At 51.4% G+C, this 21,688-nt stretch overlaps 1 protein-coding gene across 1 annotated transcript; it reads left to right on the plus strand.

Annotated features, from left to right (window-relative positions):
* Window positions 1-8,434: 8,434 nt before the first annotated feature.
* Window positions 8,435-18,420, plus strand: SH2D2A (SH2 domain containing 2A). The gene is made up of 8 exons (XM_043453494.1): window positions 8,435-8,561; window positions 9,215-9,369; window positions 10,104-10,285; window positions 11,011-11,100; window positions 11,371-11,539; window positions 14,814-14,963; window positions 15,317-15,625; window positions 17,325-18,420. Exons 1-8 carry the CDS (start codon window positions 8,528-8,530, stop codon window positions 17,475-17,477), a joined length of 1,242 nt encoding a protein of 413 aa, XP_043309429.1. The 5' UTR covers window positions 8,435-8,527; the 3' UTR covers window positions 17,478-18,420.
* The last annotated feature ends 3,268 nt before the right edge of the window (window positions 18,421-21,688 follow it).

Consider the following 21,688-nt stretch of genomic DNA (forward strand, 5'->3'; position numbering starts at 1 on the left):
AGCATTGCATGAGTCACAGCACATTTTCTTCATTCAGTGGCTTAGTCTGGGTTATCCCCGTTTTACATGTGAGGCAACTGAGGCCCAAAGAGCCTGTGGACTTGCCCCAGGTCACAGGGCCAGAAGGTGGCGGAACGGCGGCTCCAACAGACCCAACTTCTATTCTCCTTCCACAGCACCCTAGTCTCCTCTTCCTCTGACACGCTCAGCCATACAGGCGGAGGTGTCCACGGAGAAGAAAAAGTCTGCACCGTGACAGAGGCTGTCCTGCGATTGTTTGCGAGGAGACACATGTGGAACCGCAGGAGAGTGGCCTGTGAAGGGGACAATTGCACAGTGTGAGATGGGGAGGTGCCAATATGAGCCACCTCTGCCCGGAGGGGCTTTTCTTTAAATTGAATTATAGTTGATTTACAGTGTTATGGTAGTTGTTAGTTTCTGGTGTGCAGCAAAGTGATTTGGCCCCTCTTGCCTCTCTCTCTCTATATATATATACATATGCAAAATTTTTTTAATGGACTGGCTTTTATTAATTTACCATTAAATGATTTTCGGTTAACACAAGAAAATAGAGGTAACAGTGCAATTGCATTGTTATAAAGTTAAAAGGCTTATATATTTGTTTCATTACCAGGGAAATATCCTGGAACTAGGTTCCCCACAGATGATGCTGAACAGTTACTGGTCCTTTTATTTTGGTCTTGTTAATAGAAATATAACTTAATGAGATTGTAAGCATAGGCCTCTTCATAGTTTCATAGGAGTCAGAACTTTTGCTTTTGATACCAAATAATATCTGGAAAACACGCTCACTTTAGTGTTTTTTTGAGAAGTTCTAAGAACTGGCCCAGATTCATGTGATAGTCATTCTTTAAGCTGTAGTCACTGTGGGCCTCAAAGAATAAATCTTCCAAAGAATGGAAAAGGCACATGTATATATTTTTTTTCATACTTCTCCCACACAGTTTATTACAGGATATTGAGTAGAGTTCCCTGTGCCATACAGTAAGATCTTGTTGATAATCTACTTTATATATAGTTGTATGTGTCTGTTAATCCCAAACTCCTAATTTATCCCCCCACCCCCTCTCCCCTGTGGAAACCATAAGCTTGTTTTCTGTCTGTGAGTCTGTTTCTGTTTTGTAAATATGTTTATTTTATCATATCTTAGATTTTACACGTAAGTTCTATCATATAGTATTTGTCTTCCTCTTTCTGACTTACTTTACTTAGTTTGATGATCTCTAGGTTCGTGCATGTTGCTGTAAATGCCATTATTTCATTCTTTTTATGGTTGAGTAGCATTCTTTTGTGTCTATATGTATATACCACATTTTCTTTATCCATTCATCTGCTGATGGACATTTAGGTCACTTCCATGTCTTGGGTATTGTAAATAATGCTGCTTTGAACATTGAGGTACATGTATCTCTTTTAATTAGTTTTCACTTTCTTCAGATATATACCCAGGAGTGGGATTGCTGGATCATATGGTAATTTTATTTGTAGTTTCTTAAGGAATCTCCGTACTGTTTTCCATAGCAGTTGCGCCAGTTTACTTTCCCACCAACAGTGTAGGAGGTTTCTCTTTTCACCACACCTCTTGCAGCATTTGTTATTTGTGGACTTTTTTTGGTAGACTTTTTAATGGCGGTCATCCTGAGCAGAGGGAGGTGGTACCACACTGGAGTTTCTTCTTTTACGGCCGCACTGGGCGTCCGTTGCTGCACACAGACTTTCTCCAGCTACGCTGAGCAGGGAGTCGGTCTCCCGTTACAGTGCTTGAGCTTCTCATTGCTGGGGCTTCTCTTGTGGCACAGCGTGGGCTCCGGCTGCGCCAGCTTCAGGAGTTGGTGGTGTGCAGGTTCAGTAGTTGCGGCTCTTTGGCTCTAGAGCGCAGGTTCAGTAGCTGTGGTACACAGGTTTAGCGGCCTCGCGGCATCTGGAATCTTCCTCAAGCAACGATCAAACTAGCGTCCCCTGCGCTGGCAGACAGATTCTTAACCCCTGGACCACGAGGGAAGCCCTCATTGTCGTCCTGATTTGCATTTCTCTAATAACTAGAGATACTGAGCATCTTTCCATGTATGGAAAGGCTGTTTTTAATTCTTTAAAAGCTAATTCTCCTTTTAAAAATATTCTCAACATGTTAATATGTGTTATTGACTAGCTCTGACAGGACAGCATTTTTCCAGGCACTGAGAATGCAACATAAATAAGATTTCCACCTTGGAGTGGAAAAGAATGAAGAAAAGAAACTTAGAAACCTGTCTCTTCTGCCACTGACTCATTGTTTCATTGTTTTTTGTTTTTTTTTCTCTCTCCTACCCGATCGTGTAGGGATCTTTTTCTCATAGCTTTTGTTGTATAAGAGATCTTCTGCCAGCTTTCAATTGGTATTCTGTGAGAATTGTTCCACATGAAGATGTAGTCTCGATGTGTTTGTGTGGGGAGGTGAACTTCTACTCAGCCATCTTGATCTCTACCTGATTCACTGTTGACTTGAGGAAGTCAGATGCTCTTTCAGCCCACTATACTATATTAAAAAGTCAGCAATGGATCTAATTTATTAGTGTCAAAATGAATATTACATTTGCAAAAGGCCTCATAACTTTCAAAAAATTTTGAATATAATTATTACATATATTACACTATAGAGGAAGTTTTTTTCACACCTTTATAAGAACAAGAAACATCTTTACTAGGCGTGGTTTATTACAAATTCATGTACTAATTCTGCAATAAAACTTCAATTTAGAAACCCCCCCAGACACATGCAGACCCATGGGAAAAGGGGCTGTTGAGGCAGGGTTCACAGTCTCTCATTCTTAGCATGCTTCTTTGTTACCTGCTGGTTTGCAATAAGAAGTAAGAGGCATTAAAAGGTTAATATGCCATGGGTACTTCTCTTCACCCAGACATGAGCTCCAAAAGAATAGGCTGTTGAGTTTTCGTTTACTTTTGCATGCCTAGCCCCTACCATGTTTGGTATACTGTAGGCAAGAGAATACATGTTGACTAAATAGATACACCAAGAGTAACTATAAAGTCAAGTCTTTGGTCCTGTAAATGCCTAGAACTGTTCAGAGAAAAGGCATCATGTGAAATCTGAAATATCACTGCTCCTTTCTGTAGCATCTTGGGAGCGTGTCATGATCACTTGTGATGTCCGCCAAGCGCATTCTGATGGATGAAAAACTACATTCAAAGACACTGCGGTTCTCCAAATGAGTCCATGTTTTGAGCTGAAATTGCAGCAAAGCATAGGTTATTAAATGGGTAGAGTTTTTGACTGGTAGTTAGGAAAGTTTCCTGGACTCCTGTTTCTTACTGCCTGACTATTCTGGTCTTCACAGGGAAATTTCATAGCGGGCTCTTTGGTTCTAGTGAGAGTTAAAGGCTTAAAAAGTCAGCTCTTTTTCTGCTCCCTTGGGGTGTCTTTAACATGAAATCATTCAATGGGAAAGCAGGGAGGCAGGGTTCGCTCATCCATGTGGGGTGATGTCCCTAACTCCTTGGCACCTGTATTGGCTAGTAGTTGAAATCCCAAGCCAGATCACCTGGTTCTAATGCCCACTTCCTGACTGTGTGACCTTGGGCAAGTCACTTAACCTTCCTAAGTCTGAGATTCCCTGTCTGTGAAGGAAGATGATCAGAGCATCTCCTTTGTGGGTCTGTATTAAAGGTATGAGAGTCCATGCCTGTAAAGCACTTAGCACAGTGCTTGCTCGTGGCAAACACTCAAGACGTGGTGACTCTAATACCCCTCCCGCACCCACATACCTAGAGGTCCCAAGTTGGAAGCTCTCATTGTGTGACTGAAGCTAAGTCTCTTGACCTTGATCTCAGTTTTCCCACCTGTAAAATGGTGCCAGGTAATTCTCAAATAAGACAAATCCTGCCGTTGACAGTTTGTATCAAATAACTGATTATATAAGGTAATGGTGGGTCAATGGTAAGGTCTGGACACAGGGCAGGATGGTAAACACACACACACACAACAGCTTTGTTCCCTGAATGCAGATGGTAGGAAAGAAAAAGGAAAGAAAGATATGTGTATAATCCAGTTTGTATTATCCTTGCTATATTGGACACAGATCTCTTCAGAGTCCTTCCATTACTACCTTCTTCCCAAAAACCCTGGTCTGGAACTTGCTATAAAGGACAAAATGTTGTTCCTTATACTTTCCAGCACCAAGACAGAGATGCAGGGACTTCCCTGGTGGTCCAGTGGCTAAGACTCTGTGCTCCCTATGCCAGGGACCCAGGTTTGATCCCTGGCCAGGGAACTAGATCCCACATGCCGCAACTAAGAGTTTGCACGCTATAACTTAAAAAAGATCCCAAAAGACTCCTGCATGCTGCAACTAAGAGCCAGCACAGCCAAATAAATAAATTAATTTTAAAAAAAAGAGAGAGAGAGAGAGTGCGAGCATTTATTTGGCTTCTTTGGATTTGTTGTGAGGTGACGCAGAAGGCTGCCAGTTTCAAGCAAGTCCCAGAGCAAAACAGGCCCCTGCAGCAGGTCCAGGCTATAAATAACCTGTCCCACCTCTTGGGCCTTAGGATCCAGCCTGGGCAATAGTGCTAGAAGTCCCTGTGGTGGATGAGGATGCTGGGGAAAGCTCTGCTGGGGAAATGCAGCACATACCCTGGGGTTCTGGAACAAAGTCATCCCTCTGCGACAAAGAATTACAGCTGAAAAACAGCTATTGGTTCAATATTGGGCCTTACTCGAGACTTGAGTGCCTGACCAATGGGCACCAAGTGACCATTCAACCGGAACTGCTTATTCATAAAGCTGAATGATATCTGACCCACGAGTCCTCAAGTTGGACAGGCAAAACAACTAATTCATTTGGCAATGGGCATGATACCTCTGGACCAAGCTTGAACTGGTAATATGAGCAGATGGCCCAAGACTGCCAATCTCCTGCCTCTATGGCTACTGATTCTTCTTGAACCTCATTTATGACTTCATGCATGCACGTTAAATTGCCTCAGTCATGTCCGACTCTGTGTGGCCCTATGGACTGTAGCCTGCCAGGCTCCTCTGTCCATGGAATTCTCCAGGCAAGAATACTGGAGTGGGTTGCCATGTCTTCCTCCAGGGGATCTTCCCAACCCAGGGATCGAACTGGTGTCTCTTACATCTACCTGCATGAGCAGGCATGTTCTTTACCAGCAGCACCGCCTGGGAAGCCCTTATGACCACACAGGGGTTCCCTTGTAACCAGCTGATAGATGTGCCAGGATGACCTGTTGGCAGTAGCATCAATGTGGTCTCACACAGAGTGTCCCTGACGAACAGTGCTAAAGCGAAATCCTCCCAAGGGTCAGAGCTGCAGCATACATCAGTCGTCCACTTTGTGTATAGGGAAAGACAGTCCAGAGTAAGAATGGGCATGGACTACTAGGGAGTAGCAAATGACTTGGTTAGATGGTCAGGAATGTCTGGGACATCTCTTAGTACTTCCATGACTGGTGATGGGGCTTCCCAGGTGATAAAGAATTCCCAGTGATAAAGAATCCACCTGCCAATGCAGGAGATACAGGAAATGAGCCTTCAATCCTTGGATCAGGAAGAGCCCCTGGAGGAGCAAATGGGTTGACACGAGGTCGCAAAGAGTTGGATATGACTGAGTGACTAAGTGTGCACACACGCCTAGTGAGGACTGTTACTGAGTAGCTACAACAACCAACAGGGCAGGGCAACTAGGGCATCTACACCTCTGGGGAATGAAGGTCTGAATCACCCCGCCAGAAAACAATCCAGACCAGATGAAATGCTAAGTGAAGGTGGCGGCATCTAGAAGGAGTAGCAGAGGAGGGAGATAATGACTATCAAGCAGTTTTTGGATTAGTCACAACTATGAGGATTGTAGCTTTTTTCATGAATCCTCTCACATCAGTCTTTGAGAAAGACACCCTTGATCTCCACCTGGAAGGGGGCTATGTGATTGATTGTAGCTTCCTTCTTGGAGAGTAAGGATGTCTCTGTTTGTGCAGAACAAACATAAGCCCTATCTTGGAGTATAAGATCTGTACATACTGAGAAGGCTCAAGGGGTAGACTGTGTGGGACACAAAATTTGCACACCTCCTTAGATCCTTCTCATTGACTCCTTGGCTGCCTGCCTCCCAAACCACTTCCACTTTTATCAGAGCCTTTTTTTGTGACCTGAGCTGACAGGAGTCCAAGTTGACGGCCTAGGACTGCATGGTTTTCACACCTCACTTGTTGAACCTGTGTCCTGAGTCACCCCTCCATTTCTGGTTAATATGAAACACCACACCATGGACCATGGATCTGGCTTCCAGAGTGGATATCAAGGGGCAGGGCATGAGGTCTCTAAGTTCCTGTGAGACCATCTTGACCAACAGGAAGTGGGAAGCATGAGTAAAAATAAGTTTCTCCTCCTTTCTCCCCTCTGTGGGTTACTCGTGTGTGTGTGTGTGTGTGTGTGTTAGCTGTTCAGTAGTGTCTAACTCTTTGTGACCCCATGAACTGCAGCCCGCCAGGCTCCTCTGCCCACGGAATTCTCCAGGCAAGAATACTGGAGTGGATTCCCATTCCTTTCTCCCGAGGATCTCCCTGACCCAGGGTTACTCTAAGGTGTGGTTTCATCTTGTGCCCTGTCTGGAGAAAGTCCTCAAGTGAAAATGCTTGTCAAACAGGTGGATGTTTCTCTTTTCAGCTCATTTTGAGGATCTTATCCCAAGAGGTCAAGAGGAGGGAAATGACTTGCCAACAGGTACCTAAGGGAGATTGTGGTGGCTTAGTGGTATGGGCTGGCACACAAGAGCCCACCTCAGAGGCTCTTAATCTAACCATGTGTGTGCATGTGTGTGTGTGTGTATACAGGGTTGGGACATCAGAAGAGGGGACTGAACTGAGCTGTGGAGGATGAGTAGGGTTGAAGAAGTTGGGGGAAGGTATTTCTAGAAGAAGGACGAGCACGCTCAACTTCATGGAAGAAGGAAATGGGGTGGAGCAGGGGCTGTATGGTTGGAGCGGAAGCTGGCTCAGGGGCTGCCAGCAGTGGTTTACCTAGTTGGAGGCTGCCAGAGCCAGAGTGCGTGCTGCCTTGCACCGGAGAAGGACTCTGGAGTCTTGATTTAGCCTGCAGAGCTACTTCCCTAACACCTCTGAGAAGTAAACATGACCCCCAGCATCACTGCTGGCCCAGTCACACCCACACTCCAAGGCCTCGCCTCCTCCTGAGCTGCCTGATCCCTCCTCCCTTCCTTTAAAACTGTTGCCTTAGAGAATTTCCTGGTGGTCCAGTGGCTGAGACTCTGGGCTTCCAATTCCGGAAGCCCTGGTTCCATCCTGGTCAGTGAACCAGATCCCACATGCCGCTACCAAGAGTTTGCATGCCCCAACTAAAGATCCACATGCCGCAACAAAGATAGACGATCCCACATGCTACAGCTGAGAGCTGGTACAGCCAAATAAATAAATATTAAAACAGAACAAAACAAAAAACCCTGTTGCCTTAGCCTTGATCCATCCTTTTTCTCTCTGGACTCTTAGCACCAAGAACAGTGCCTGGCACATAGTCACAGACTGTTGGCCTAAATCACAGTGAAGTTAGTCAAAGAAGATCTAGGTTTTAGTCTCAGTTCTGCCATGAGCACCTGAGACACTGAAAGACCCAAGCCAAGGCACTTAACTTCTCTGAGCTTCAGTTTACCCATCTGGAAAATGGCGATAATGTTCCTCCATCTCCTCTTCATTAGTGAGGATCACAAGACAGAAATGGGATTGGTCCTCTAGGGTGGCAGGAGATGCAAGCCCACTGCAGATTTAAGACATCAGCCTGGAAGTCATTAATAACAACTGCTGATAGTTTTGCTGCTAATAATGACCTGCTTAATTGAAGGAAATCCCCTCTCCCTTTCTCCAGGATGGCTGGTTTTGTCCTAACCCAGTTCCATTACCTGCTTGAAGATGAAGCCAGGCTTCCTCCTCCATACCCCCTTGTCTCACAGGTTTCATAAGACCTCAGAAGGTCCTTCAAAAGTCTGACCCACATTCTTCCTGTTGCAGCTCTGCCCCCTCCCCTCCTCGTGTGTCCTAAGAGCAAAGTCCTGCGTATGAATCTTCGACAAACCTGAAACCCCTTCACATTATAAGGCTTATTCTTCTGAAGTTGATGTTCGGCTGTCACTGCTAATAGAGAGAGAGACCAGAGAGAGGGTGAGGGAGGGAAGCCCCAGTCTGGAGTGAGGGCGTGTAGAAAGAATCAGGAGGGATGGAGATAAGACAGCAGCACCCCCAGACACACAATGACACAAATACCACACCACCACCACCTCCAGCGCCTGGCTTCCGGGGGAGGGACTATTGTCTTACGGCTTTCCATGACGTGAGTCCTCCGCGAAGGCTAGGGCTGTGGGTGAGGCGACATTTCCTGCCCCAGGGGGCTGGGGTGAGAGGAGAGATGAGTTGCTGAGTATGCACACCTTTTGAGAGCCCATACACACACACCCTGCGCCAGGGGCTCCTTTCTCAGGCTGCCCCCATGGAGTTCCCCCTGGCCCAGATATGCCCCCAAGGTAAGTGTGAAGTTGGAGAATGTGGGTGGGAGGGAACCTCAAGACCCCCACGACCCCTGCCCTCCTCCTCTCTGGGCCTCAGCTCCCACTTCCAGGGTGAGGGGCCACACCCTGGCCACACGCCTTGCTGCGCTCCAGCAAGGCTGACTGGCAGGAGACCCACAGCCCCTGGTCCTCCTCCTCGGGTGGCTCCACTTCCATGCAGCCCTGAGGATAAAGGGGACAGGGTCTGCGGAGAGCTTCTTCTACAGGAGAGAGGAGGAAGCAGGAGAATGAAGTGGGGTGGGAGGCAGAGGAGCCTGGGCCAGAAGCGGGACCTGCACTGAGGAGATCTGCCTCCATTCCCGGATTCCGGAACTCCTGGGCCAGCTGGCTTCCCTGCGCTCCTCCCTGGGCCCAATTTCCCTGACAAGCCCCTCTATCCCCTCAGCCTTCTATGCCTCCTGGGCTCCTTACGCCTCCTCCCTGAGAAATAATCTCTGCATCCCTCCTGCATTTCTCCTGCTGTCATGACTGTGCCTGTCCTTCAGGTCCCCGATGAGTGGACTGCCGGGGCAGCGGGGGAAGTGGAGGGGCTGAGCCTGAGCCTCGGGGAATGGTGGGCGGCAGAGAGAGACGCAGGCCCTGACTGAGAAACCTCTCTGTGCTAACAGGGAGTCGAGAGGCCCCCGCCATAACCTTCAGCACCTTCCAGCCCCTGGACTTGAACCGCAGGAGCTGCCAGGGCCCGGGCCTGCTTCTGGGACCACGACTCCAGGCCCCCGAGGGAGCCTGGCCCAGCCCCAGGGGCCCAGCTGTCCAGGCTGTGGTGAGTGGAAACCTGGGGGGCGCTCCCTCCTCTACTCCCACCTCCCACGGGGGTGGGCCTGCAGGTGGACAAAGGCCAAAGCAGGAATGAGCAGGGGCTGCCGACATGGCCGGGGGCCCAGAGGAAGGGAAAGGAGATGAGAAGCACCTCCTTCAGTGGCTGAAAGGCCCACTCGCTACTTCTCTGTCCCTGGGAAGCTCAGGGCGAGTCCACAAGTGATGGGTACAGTGATTGAAGTTCCAGAAGGAGGCATCTACATCTCTGTCCATGGCCTTCGTTTGCCCACCCTCATCTCAGTCCTCCTCACCCATCCGGTCAGTAGGAAACCGTCCCTACGAACTAGCTCGGTCCCTCCTACGGTAGGATGAGCCCTCCCTCGTTCTGGCCTCTAGAGTTCCCTTCATCCCTCAGGCCAGGGAAAGCTTTTCTGTCCATCTGGAAGGCCTCACTCCCATTTAAGCACAGTTAAAGAGCTCACTGCTACTGGAATAAAGACCCACAGGACCCGGAGGGAAGTGGAAGGAAATTCCCCTGGAAACAAAAACAGCTTGAGCTAAACAAGTCAGACTTTGGGAAGGACTTTCTGGGAAACGATACCCTAAAATAGGCAACTGGAATGGGGACAGGGAGCTTTCTCCACAAGTCGAAGAGCAAGTAGGTGTAAGGATAAGGAGGCGGCCGCTGACTTAGAATCATGGCTACTTCTCCCCTCCTTGAACCCTTCTCTTATGCAGGCACCTCTCCAGGCCCCAGGAGCTGCCTGCAATCCAAAGGATGTTGGGAAGGAGGAGGTGCCAAGGGAAGAAGCTCTGATCCTACAGGCCGAGACTCGGGCTTGGTTCCAGAAGACCCAGGCCCATGAGCTCCTACAGCACGGGGCGGCCCCCATCTGGTTCCACGGTTTCATCACCCGGAGGTGAGTCACAGAGGAAGAAACAGGCTCAGAGCAGGGCAGGGGCCAGTCCTGGGTCCTGGCATCAATCAGTAGATTGAGGCTACAAGCCAGGCTCTGACTCCTGCAGGTTTTGAGGTTACTCGTTAAGGCAGCTCTCCTAGGGGAGATCACCAAAGAGGCACAAGCCCAAACCCCCTACCCCGTGCCTCCACTTTCCTCCTGTCTCTAAGGCTTCTAGTGCTCATTCTCCACCTCGGCCTCCATCTCTCTCCCTCCATATCTCCCTCCATCTTTACCTCGGGCTTTCTCCAGCCCTCTCCTCTGTCTTCCCTCCCTTGCAGTTCCTCCCTTCTCATCCACTTCTCGGCTTCACTTCTCCTGTATCTATCTCTATGCTTACCTCCTCTGTGCAACTTCTGAAGTCTAGAAGTCTAATACCATCCCCGTTGCTGCCGCCACAGCGCTGACCCCCTGAACCCCCTACTCCAGGCTGCCTTTCCAGGATGGGGCCAAGAGGAGGATGCAGGGCCGGGAGGTCTCCTGAGTGGAACCCCTGGTCCGTGTCCACGCCCAGTCCCTGCAGCGGGAGTACGGTGACCACATCCTCTCTCTCCCCCACCTCCGCCCTTCTCTGTCCACTTAAGCAGGCTTGGGTGGAGGTAGGGGTCCCCTATGAGAGCAGGGGAGACAGGAGGTGAGGCTAAAAAAGTCTGAGCAGCCCTTCGTGTCTTCTCCATCATCCTCAGAGAGGCCGAGAGGCTGCTGGAGACTAAGCCTCAGGGATGCTACTTGGTGCGTTTCAGCGAGAGCGCCGTGACCTTTGTGCTGACTTACAGGTGAGGGGCCAGCACTGCGCGTGGGGGTGGGCGGGGGCGGCAACAAGGGGGCAGGACTTTGGGCTAATCAGGGGGCGGGACTTGGTGCTGAAGAACGTGTGAGGGGCAGAACTTCATGATGACCCCCAGCAGGGGCGGAGGGGTCTAAGCCCAGCCCCCAGGCTACTAAGGATGGGAGACCCGGGCGCTGGGGCGGATAGAGATCGCGCCTGGTGCTGGTGTCCTGGCCAAGAAAGAGGGAGCAGATCTGATCCTGATTGGTGCCTCCAGGAGCCGGACTTGCTGCCGCCACTTCCTGCTGGCCCAGCTGGGGGACGGGCGCCACGTGGTGCTGGGCGAGGACAGCGCCCACGCGCGGCTGCAGGACCTACTGCTGCACTACACGGCCTGCCCGCTCAGCCCGTACGGGGAGACGCTCACGGAACCCCTCGCCCGCCAGGTACCCATCCCCACCCCGGCCCTGACACTGACCCTGACCCCGGGGACCCAGGCCAGGGCGCCCCCACCCCCACCGCATGCAGAACTCAGGCTGCAGGACCTCGCCAGGCACTTTCCCACTCCCACGGAGGACGCAGACATCCCTCTTCCACACATCTCCGCTGGCTGCCCTTCCAGAAAGATGCGTGCTGGTGGAGGGGTCCTTGAGAAACCAGCTCGGTCACACAAAGACTGGAGGGGCTGGGAGTGGTCAGCTAGGCCCAGGAGTCATTTGTTTTTGTGGCTTTATTTTGGCCTTGCTGCTGGGCTTGAGGGATCTCGGTTCCCAGACCGGGGATTGAAGTCTGCAGTGAAAGCGCCAAGTCCTAACCACTGGACCACCAGGGAATTCCCAGGGCCATTTGTTTTTTAAATTAAGAGATATTTACCGAGACAAGACAGATGGGTGTCAAACCCACAAAGCTCACTTACCAGCGGCAAAGACAAATAATAGGAATCAAGTGTGAGAGTGTGATGAGAGAGGAAATGCAGAGTGGGGTGCCATTTAGCTCACATGGTGGGGAGCCATGTCAGAGAGGGCCTCCCGCAGATCATTCAGGCGGTTCGGAGGGACCACTCTGTGCCAGGCATTGGTCTGGACAGTAGGAAATAGCACCAAACAAAATTGACCCAAATGTCCCTACCTTCATGGAGCTTTCATTCTAGTGACAGGAGACAGGCAATGAATGCGTAATACAGATAAACAGAATACAGAAACAAGGAGTGATGGAGTTGGGGTTATTTTACACAGGGACCTTAGCGAAGGCTACTCTGGTAAAGGGACATTTGAACAGAGGTCTGAATAAAGGAAGGAGGAAAGTCATGCAGATAACTAGAGGAAAAACATTCTAGGTAGATGGCACAGCAGGTGCAAAGGCCCTAAGGTAGAAGGATCCTTGATGTGTGTGAATAAGAGTAAGAGCACTGAGGAAGCTAGCATGAGAAGAGAGGTAAAAAATGAAATCACAGGGGTGAAGGACTGCCCGGTGGACTCTTGTATGATTTGAGATTTTATTCTACATGAGATGCACTGGGCAGTTAAAGAGTGACATGATCTGGAAAGTTTGGGAGGGACATAGGTGATCAGATGGAGGCCACTACAATACTCCAGGAGAGAAGACGGCAGCGTGGACCGTGTTGGCAGAGGTGAAGGGGCGGGGAGGTGGAACACTGGGTCAGTTTGGAAGGTGGAGCTAAGAGGGTTTTTGCAGGCTTGAGTGAGGAACGTTAAAAGATGGAGTTGTAAAAAAAAAAAAAAAAAGATGGGGTTGTATTGACTGAGATGAGGAAGGCTACGAGAAGACCAAGTCTGGGAGAGAGGGGAGATCATGAGTTAGTTCAGTTTTGACATTCATGGTTGGAGACATCCATTCAGTATCCAAATGGAGATGCCAGTTAGGCAGTTGCAATATATGGACTGGGATTTGAGGACGGAAGTCTAGTTTGTAGATCAACATTTGGGAACCATCAGTATGTAAACGGATTAATTCGAAAGCCTTCAGGAGGGATGAAATCTCAGGAATGAGCATAGATGGAAAAGAAAAGAATACCAAGTCTCCAGCATTGAGAGTTTGCAGAAATGAGGGGGAATCTACAAAGAAAATTGAGAAGGAGCAGCCAGAGAGAGAGGAGGAGAAGAACCAGGAGTGTGATGCTCTAGACACCAAGCAAAGAAAATCCATCAGGGAAGAGCAGATGCCAGAGGGTCTAGAATTAACCATTGGATTTGGCCAACAGAAGGTCATTGATGACCTGGGCAAGAATAGCCGCTTGGAGCTTGATTGGAGTCTGTACAAAGAAGTTGGTAAGGGACTGTGCCTAGGGGTGACTATTGTGTGGAATTTCATGAGGAATAAGCAGAGACCTGAAGATTCCTAAACAGTGTGAATAGGATGTAGGGAAGTCTGGTGGACAGGGGAGCCAGCTGGAGTTGTGAGAGCCAAGGGCGCAGCTGTCAGAGACCAAGCTCTATGACCAGCCCTCAGAGGGTCTTGTCACTCACATTCTCTGGAGTTTGGGCTTTATCCTGGAGCAACAGGCAGCCATGGAAGGATTGCTAGAGGAACTTCTACAGGTTCATTCTGCTCACAGAGTGGAGAATGGGTTGGCAGGGCAAGATGATGCAGGAGGAGGTGATGGATTTAGGAGGCCTGAACAGGATCAGCAGCTGTGGGCAGGGAGAACGTGGGCAGATGTGAAGATATTTAGGCAGTGGAAGGAGCACGGCTTGTGCTCCATAAGACGTGGGGAGGAAGGGAGGGAGGTGTCCGGGTTGACTCCTAAGGTGCTGCTGTTTCAGCAACAGGGTAGAGGGGCTTTTTTTTTGGGCTGTGCCAGGTCTTAGTTGCAACATGTCAGATCTAGTTCCCTGACCCAGGAATTAAATCCAGGTCCCCTGCATTGGGAGCGCAGAGTCTTAGCCTCCGGACCACCACGGAAGTCCCAGAGGTGCTACTTTATATTCATAAAGGGAATGCTAAGATCTCTTAGGGGGTTAGGGCAGGGAAAAAGAATTCTGATTTGAATCCATGCAGTAAGTGCCCAAACACTGTCAGATGGAGACATGCACTTGGCAGATTGCAGAAAAATGAGAAAAGCCCTATGGGCTGAGCCTCCAAAAATTATCATGCATGTGGAAAACATTCGTGAACCCAGTGATAAATGCTGAGCTAAAAGCACACCTAACATGGGAAGGAACCCTATAAGGCTCATCTCCCCTGAGGCAGTGTCTCTGTCCCTAAAATATCTAGCTGTTAGCTGTATAATGTACTCCTCTTGCAGCTGCAGAAGTAAACATGGGCACAGAAGTCTTGGAGATCTATCCCCAAGCTGAAAAATTTTAGGCTAAAGACTTGTGAGGCCTGGTTGCAGTTTTACAACCACAGGCACAAACGGTGACTGGTCTGGGCCTGTGTTCCAGATGAAGTTAACTTAAATGCTAAATATCGCCTGTGACCAGAGCAATTGTCCCACTTCCCAGTCTCCTTGCCATCTCCATGCCCTCTGCCTCACCCAGAAATCCAGCGCCACCCAAATTTCCCTGCTGCACCCCCACCCCGACATTCTCCATATGGACCAGATTATTTTGCCCTCCGTGGATCACCTGCCCACTCCCACCAGCCATCCCTCCGGCATCACATCCCCACGGCCTCTTTCTTCTCTTTACCCGCCCCCACCCTGTTCTCCCCCACCTTCCCCCACACCCCCGGCCCCCCTCCCCGCCCCGACCCCCGCAGACTCCTGAGCCCGCGGGGCTGTCCCTAAGGACTGAAGAATCAGACTTTGGAAGCAAAAGCCAGGACTCACAGTTTCAGTATAGCCCCATTCTCAAAAACGAGCGAAGTACAGCCCCGACGCAGAAAGATGGAGCTGGGGAGCCAAAGCAGGTATGTGACCCGAAGCGCTGGGAGAGAAGGCGGGGCCTGAGAGAGGGGCGGAGCCTGGGGACGAAAAGGAGGGCGCGGCCTGTGTGAGGGGGCGGGGCCAGTGGGTTGGAAGAAGGCCTGCAGGGGGCGGAGGCTCAGACTGGGTTCCAGCTCTGGCCCTGCCTGGGTTAGGGTGACCCACTCTCCGCCTTGGCATCACTGACTCATTGGACATGAGTTTGACCAAACTCTGGGAGATAGTGAAGGACAGAGAAGCCTGGCGTGCTGCAGTCCACAGGGTTGCAAAGAGTCGGTCGCCACTGAGCGACTGAACAACAACGACAATTCTCCTCCCTGCTCGCCTTCTGTCCTAGCCCTCCCAGCCGCCCAGGCCCAAGCCGCCCATCCCCGCCAAACCTCAGCTGCAGCCGGAAGTCTACACGAGCTCTGCTCCGAGACCCCGCCCAACCCTGCCCCCCAAACCCTCCAACCCCATCTACAACGAACCTGATGAACCTATCGACTTCTACGCCATGGGCCGGGGCAGCCCTGGGGAAGCCCCTAGCAACATTTATGCCGAGGTGGAGGTAAGGGAGCCTGATTCAAGGAGTCAGGACCCGCGCTGCATCCTCAGGCATGAAGTCCTACGGAAATGCCAGTCCAGGCCTGTCCTAGGCAGCCAGGTAAATGGGGGTGCAGGGAAAAGTGAGGCCCCTAAGGAAGACTTCCTGAAAGCTAGGTTGAAAGGGTGGAGAAGGTGTTCAGACTGGATGTCGGGGTCAGGGTGAATGAAGGTCAGAGATGGGAAGAACAGAGGGTTGAGACTGCCAACAACCCTCTTCCAGGCCCCTCTGTTTGGAGTTACTGGGACCTGCCTCCCCTTTGTCAAGTCCTCGCCCTCTCCACTTCTCAGAGAAAGCAGAGGGCCCTGCAGGTCCCCTCAGCCTTCACCCACCTGCACCTGTGTCCCTCCCACCTGGCTGGCCCTCTTCAGAACCCCCTGAGATCGACCCCACCCTATGGCAGGAGTCTTGGCCTTCACTTCATCTCTCCTCCCCAGTCTGAACTTGGGCCTCTCTCATGCTGGCTCAGCTGGTCCTCCCCTCAGCCTTCAGGGCCCTGCCTTCCTGAAGAAGAGCATCTGGAGTCCTTCATGGCACCTCAGATGAGCTCAGGGGACGGGGTGCCTGCCTGTCCCCTCCTTCTGCACATGCCCCCTCTCCTGCAATCCTCACACCTGCCCAGACTTCTCACTGATCAGGTCAAGTCAGTATCTTGTTTCTTTAGACTGCAGCTCCCACCCAATCCCTCTGCCTCTGCCCCCCTCTTCCGTTCCCCGCTCCAACGCTGGCATCTCAGGCTCCCCCTCAGCCCTTGTGCCTGATCACGCTTTATACACACCCCTGACTGCCGTCCTAGAGCTGATGTCAGCAGTCCACATCTCTATGTGAATTTCTCTCCAGGCTTCTGCTCAGCTCCCCAACATCCCACAGCCTTCTGGACTCAGCACAGCCAAGTGTCCTCACCCTACTCCCCTGATTGTTCCCTCCTGTGTTCCCTCTCCCATTTGGTATCTCATCTAACTATTCAAGCCAGGTTTGCAGGGCTTCTTTGACATCTCCCCACTCTTCACCCTCACTCCCCTATAGGTACTGATTCCTGCTGGGTCTTTTCCTAAATATATTTTTCCTTTCGTCAGTTTTAGCTCCCATCCTCTCTCATCAGGACTTTCCAAGAGCTTCTTAAGTGATCTCCTGGCCAACAATCTTGCCACTTCTGATCCACTGCCCCAGGAAAGTCAGAATGGTCTTTCTAAAACAGCTACCAGGCCCATGAAGCTCTCTATTATCAGGTGGGGTGGGGAGCCACCCCCTCAGTCTTATCACCAGCTGCACCCATCCACCCTGAACTGGTCACATTTCTCCAAATACACCAAGCGGTTTCAAACCCTCCAACGTTTTACATACGCCATTCCCTCTGCCTATAGCTACTTCCTACAAACGTACCTTCCTACTGCCCAGCAACCTTCTAATCATCCTCCAGCTTGCCCACCCTTCCCCGCTTCTGCAAAGACTTCCCTGACCTCACCACAGAAGCTTTCTACACACCTGTCATGTCACTGATCGTTGATACCAATACCCCCCTCCCCCAGCAGAGTATTAGCTCCCTGAGAGCAGGGATGGGACTTGTTCATCTCTTGTTTCCAGAGCACCAGGCACAGTGCCTAGCAAAGAGCAGGTTTTCAGGAAATGTTTGTTGAATGAATGAGAGAGGTTTAGATCTCCTCTTTGCAGGCCAATTTCTGTTAAGATCAGAGGCTGCAGGTAAGTCTAGGAGGCAGAAGGTAGAGGGTATCACCTGGGACCATCCTTCTCTCTACAGAATCTGCATTCTGAGAACTCCTTGGCTGAACAAGGCCCTACTGTGCCGCACCAGCCCCTACCCCGCTGGGGGCACACTCTCCCCCACAACCTTTCTAGACAAGTGCTTCAGGACAGAGGACAGGCGTGGCTCCCCCTGGGGCCTCCTCAGTAGCTGGTGAGTCTGAGCTGGGGAAGGATAACTTGGAACAGCGGGTCCAGAGACCTTCACACACACCCAGCCATCCTTCTCAGGAAATGTGGATGGAACAAACTGTAGGTGATCAGCGCTGAAAAGGACCTCAACCATCATCTATTGCAAAGATGGCAAAAAAGTGTCACCTTGGATGCCAACTCCAATCCATTGATTGTGGCCGCCTGGAGCACTGCTTTGGAAAGGATGTTAAGGTCATATCTGAACTCAGCAGAAAAGAACACCATGATTGATTAGTGATGTCTGCCATGGGTGAGAGAAGAGGAGCAGCATCTCCTTTGCCCTTACTGATCAAGTCCAACTCCAGCTTTGTTTTTGGAAACAAAACCAGAGAGGGATGGTGGCTTAGTCAAGGTCAAGGACTAGAACCCAGGCTTCCTGATTCTTCTGTTTAGTGCTCTGTTCTGTACCCTACTCTACTAACTCTTCTCCATGGGAAATGTTTGAGATTTCCTCAGATAAGAAATCTGGCTGCTTTCCAGAGTTCTACTGCATGGGGGCCTGGGTGCTGGTTCCCTTCCTCCAGATCCCAGCTTAGCCCTGTTCCCCTAACTGGTCTGGGCCCACACAAAGAAACCTGGAGGCCAGAGGAGCAAATGTGGGGTCTGCTTCCTTTTAGGGACACACCCTCTGGTTCCCTCCCAAGAATCTCCAAGAATCCAGTGGCTCAGAGCTTGCCTCTAAGGAAGAGGGCTAGGAGAGCCCTGCTGCATCCCACTACTGCCCTGGTTTCCCCTCCTGGAGTCTGATTTCCTTGGCCCTCGAGCCTTGGAGTCTGGGCCCTGGTCCAATGCTGCTGTTGTCTGAGGAATGGTTTGGCGAGAACAGATGTTAGAACTTGTTTGTTGATTCTTGTCTGGCTAATAAATCATTACCAACCACCTCCCCCAACAGGGATTCAAGTACTCCAGGCTCCTTCTGTCTCTGACTCTTATATTGCAGAAGGCAAGTTGTCAAATGACCATTGCAATTGGGGAGAGTGGTCGATGGTCGAAAGATACCTGGGCAAGGGCCACAGATCTATGGGCTGGGGGTGGGGAGACACCAAGGTGAGGGACACAGAAAGCTCTCTGAAAACTATTCCTTCCCTAACTGGGGTGGGCTCGGCAGCTAGCCGGGGGCAGAGGGGTGACTACATCGCTTGGGGGCTGCCAGGGAAGAAAGAGGGGCAGGGAGGGGAATGGTTGAAAGGTAGCCCCAGCACCTCCTTCCTCAACCTCCCTGCCAAGCACAGGACTGGAAGGGAGAGGGGGCATTCTTAACCTTTGTGTGTGAGCCCCTTAGGATAGGGGACCCCCTTGCAGCGGCTCCCCCCTCTTGGGCTTAAGCCTCCCCTGTTCCTCTTAGGATGTTTCCTCTTCTCTCCCAGACCCACTTCAGGGCCTCTTGCCCCTGTGGCCAAGCTCCATACTCTAAGCTTCAACCACCTAGAAGAATCAGCCTCGGGTTGTGTTTTTGTCTCAGAAGGGGTCTCTCTGAGGCAGGGCTGTGTCTGCCCCTGGATCACCCTGAGGGCTCAGAGCAGAGACTGCTCCCCACCCCCACCCTGGGAACCACTCACAAGGCTTCTGGTACTCCTGTGGTCCCAGCCTGTTCTTACTCTCATTTCTAGGAGAGTTCAGTCAAGACAATCAGTGTCCATCAGGGTCTGTCTCCCTCCCAAGGGCCCCTGTGTACTTGCCAGAATCACAGAAGTCCCCCAGACCCCTCCCTGAAGACATAGTCCCTGGGTCTAGGCGCTGCCAACACTGGGCCAGCCCCAGTGACTAGTCAATTCCCCTCCTTTCCACTCAGTGCTAATCAGCTCCAGGAGAAATACAGTTGCTGAGTCAACAGAGTGGGGTTCCACTTCCTTCTGTCTATAGGTCTAAACTCCCTCCTAAGCAAGAGAAGAGGTGGGAGGGCAAAGGGGGGCGGGTGGGGGGTGTGGAGGGGAGGGGAGGGGAGCAGATGGCTTTGGGGAGGAGAGGCTGAAAGTGCAAGAAAGGTCTGAGATTAGACTCAGGGAGTCACCTGGTGGCTGATTCCTGTGGCAGCGGAGGAGGTAGAAAAAGGAGAGGCTGGCTGTATAGCAGGAGCTGGAAATCAAAGTCAGCAGATGAGCTTTCCTTGGACTTCAGGACAGAACAGGGTGGGCAGGTTTGGGGAGGGGCCAGGAACGCCTAGTGACCCACTCGGTGTCTCTGAAGGAGCAAAGCCTGCTAGAGAGGGGTGAGTGCTCCTCACTGCTAGGGGTAGGCTCAGCAGAGTGGGTGGGAAGATCCTGACAACCAGCATTGTCAGCTTTCTGCTGCGCTTTGTTGCTAACACACTGCCCAACCTTTAACAGGGAAGCTTTTTTCTGCGCCGTTCCCTACATTCCTTTGAAATGGAGGGAGTGCCTTATTTGCCTGTGGGGCTACTGTACTGATCAGATGAGGCCAGGCAAGCAAGGGGCTTCGCAGAGCAGGACTGTGGGGCTAGAAGGGACTTCGAACCCTTTGTGACGGACTTGTTGGTTCAACCAAATCAGAAAATGAGTTCTACAGAGGGGAAATGACAGGGAACTGGAGGTAGTCAGGGCGGATCTTGTCATCCCAAGCACTTGCTTCCCCTTACACTGTAGGGCCCCTCCCAGGCCCTAGGATAAGGCCCGGGTCCTCCCCCAGGCTCCAGCTGCAGGCCCAGCCCTGATGACCCAGGCAGTGGAGCGTCCTTCTCCCCACTTCCCACAGCCATGGGCACCCCCACACCATCCTGCTGATTTCACCCCCTCGGAGGCCCAGGGCTACAGTGAGACCTCAGCTGGAGAAGCTGAGTGAGTAATATACAGGAAAGGGAGCCTCGCGACTGTGCTGGGCAGGTTACCCTGCCCCAGTAGGGACCACTCGGGCCAGGAGGGGAAGGGCATTTCCCAGCTGACTCAGTCTCCCCATGGTTATTCCATCCTGCCAGCCTCCTCTAGGCAGGGCTCTCAGGCTCAAAACCCTCTTGTATCAGAGAGGAGTCTCCTACCTACCCTGAGCCCCAGATCCCCTCCAGAGCCCGCAGAAGGCCCTGCCGCGAGTTTCCAGCTCTGTCCTCTGGTTCCAGTCCCTTGAGCACCATGGCCTGCGCGGATGCCTTTTTTTCCCTGCCCCTGTCTCCCTTAAGCTGTCCCCTTTATCAGGTCAGCTCCCTCAGCTAATGCAGTCCAGTCTCAGTATGGTGCCCTGTAACTCTGGCTCAGGGGACCAGAGCAGGGGCAGGGGGCTGAGAGATGTTAACCCCCAACCTTAGCTATCCTAATTCCACGGCATGAACCCACTGGAGGAGGGCTGGGGGCAGTCACCACTTAGGCTGTACCCTCAGCTACCCCTACTGGCCTCAGAACATCTGTCCCCACCGGAAATGAAGCTGAGCAGAGGGAGAGGGGGTACAAAAAAGGTTGGGAGCAGGCAGCAGAGCGTTCCGCCACCCTGCCACCCCTCAGAACTTCAGCCAGCCCTTCAAATGACTGCGGCTTCCTGGTCAGTAAGCTCAGCACCCAGCTGGAACAAAGACGTGGCTGGGTTCCTGCCCAGGCGTCAGAGCTTTGGGGTAGGAGCCGAAACGCCCTCTTCTTTGACAGCTGTGCCGTCTCCGTGTAGTTCCTAAGTCTGCTCCTTGTGGATCCCACCTTCCTCAGCTCCGTTGTCCTGGTCAACGTGGGCTTTGCCCCTCCAATACCTTACAGGGCGGTTTGAATCCATTTCTGACCAACACCTCCACCACCCTCCCCCCGCCCCAGTCCCTTGGCTGTTGCTGCCATGCCAGTTTTAGCCAAGCTATCCCTCTTCCCTCCTTTCATCTCCCTCACCCCGTCTTCTCTTTCCTGTTTATGGTAACTTGAGGTTACTACCTCAGGAAGCCCTCCCAAATAGAGTCTGTTCATTTTCTAACTTTTATTTCTCTTGGTGACCAGGAAATTCCAACCAAGTAAAATGTTATCTTATGGTAGGAATAAAAAGTGGCTTGGAACTTCCCTGGTGGTACAGTGGTAGGTATTCTGTGCTTCCACTGCAGGGGGCATGGGTTCGATCCCTGGTCGGGGAACTAGGATCCCCCATGCTGCTCTGCAGTTTAAAAAAAAAAGTTTACTACTTGCGGAGAACCAAAGGAGATGGGACACAAGAAGACACTGAAAGATGTCTGGCTTAAATCTGTCCATTCAC

The sequence above is a fragment of the Cervus canadensis genome, chromosome 2 (genome assembly GCF_019320065.1).
Source record: "Cervus canadensis isolate Bull #8, Minnesota chromosome 2, ASM1932006v1, whole genome shotgun sequence".
In the NCBI taxonomy this organism is placed as follows: Eukaryota; Metazoa; Chordata; class Mammalia; order Artiodactyla; family Cervidae; genus Cervus; species Cervus canadensis.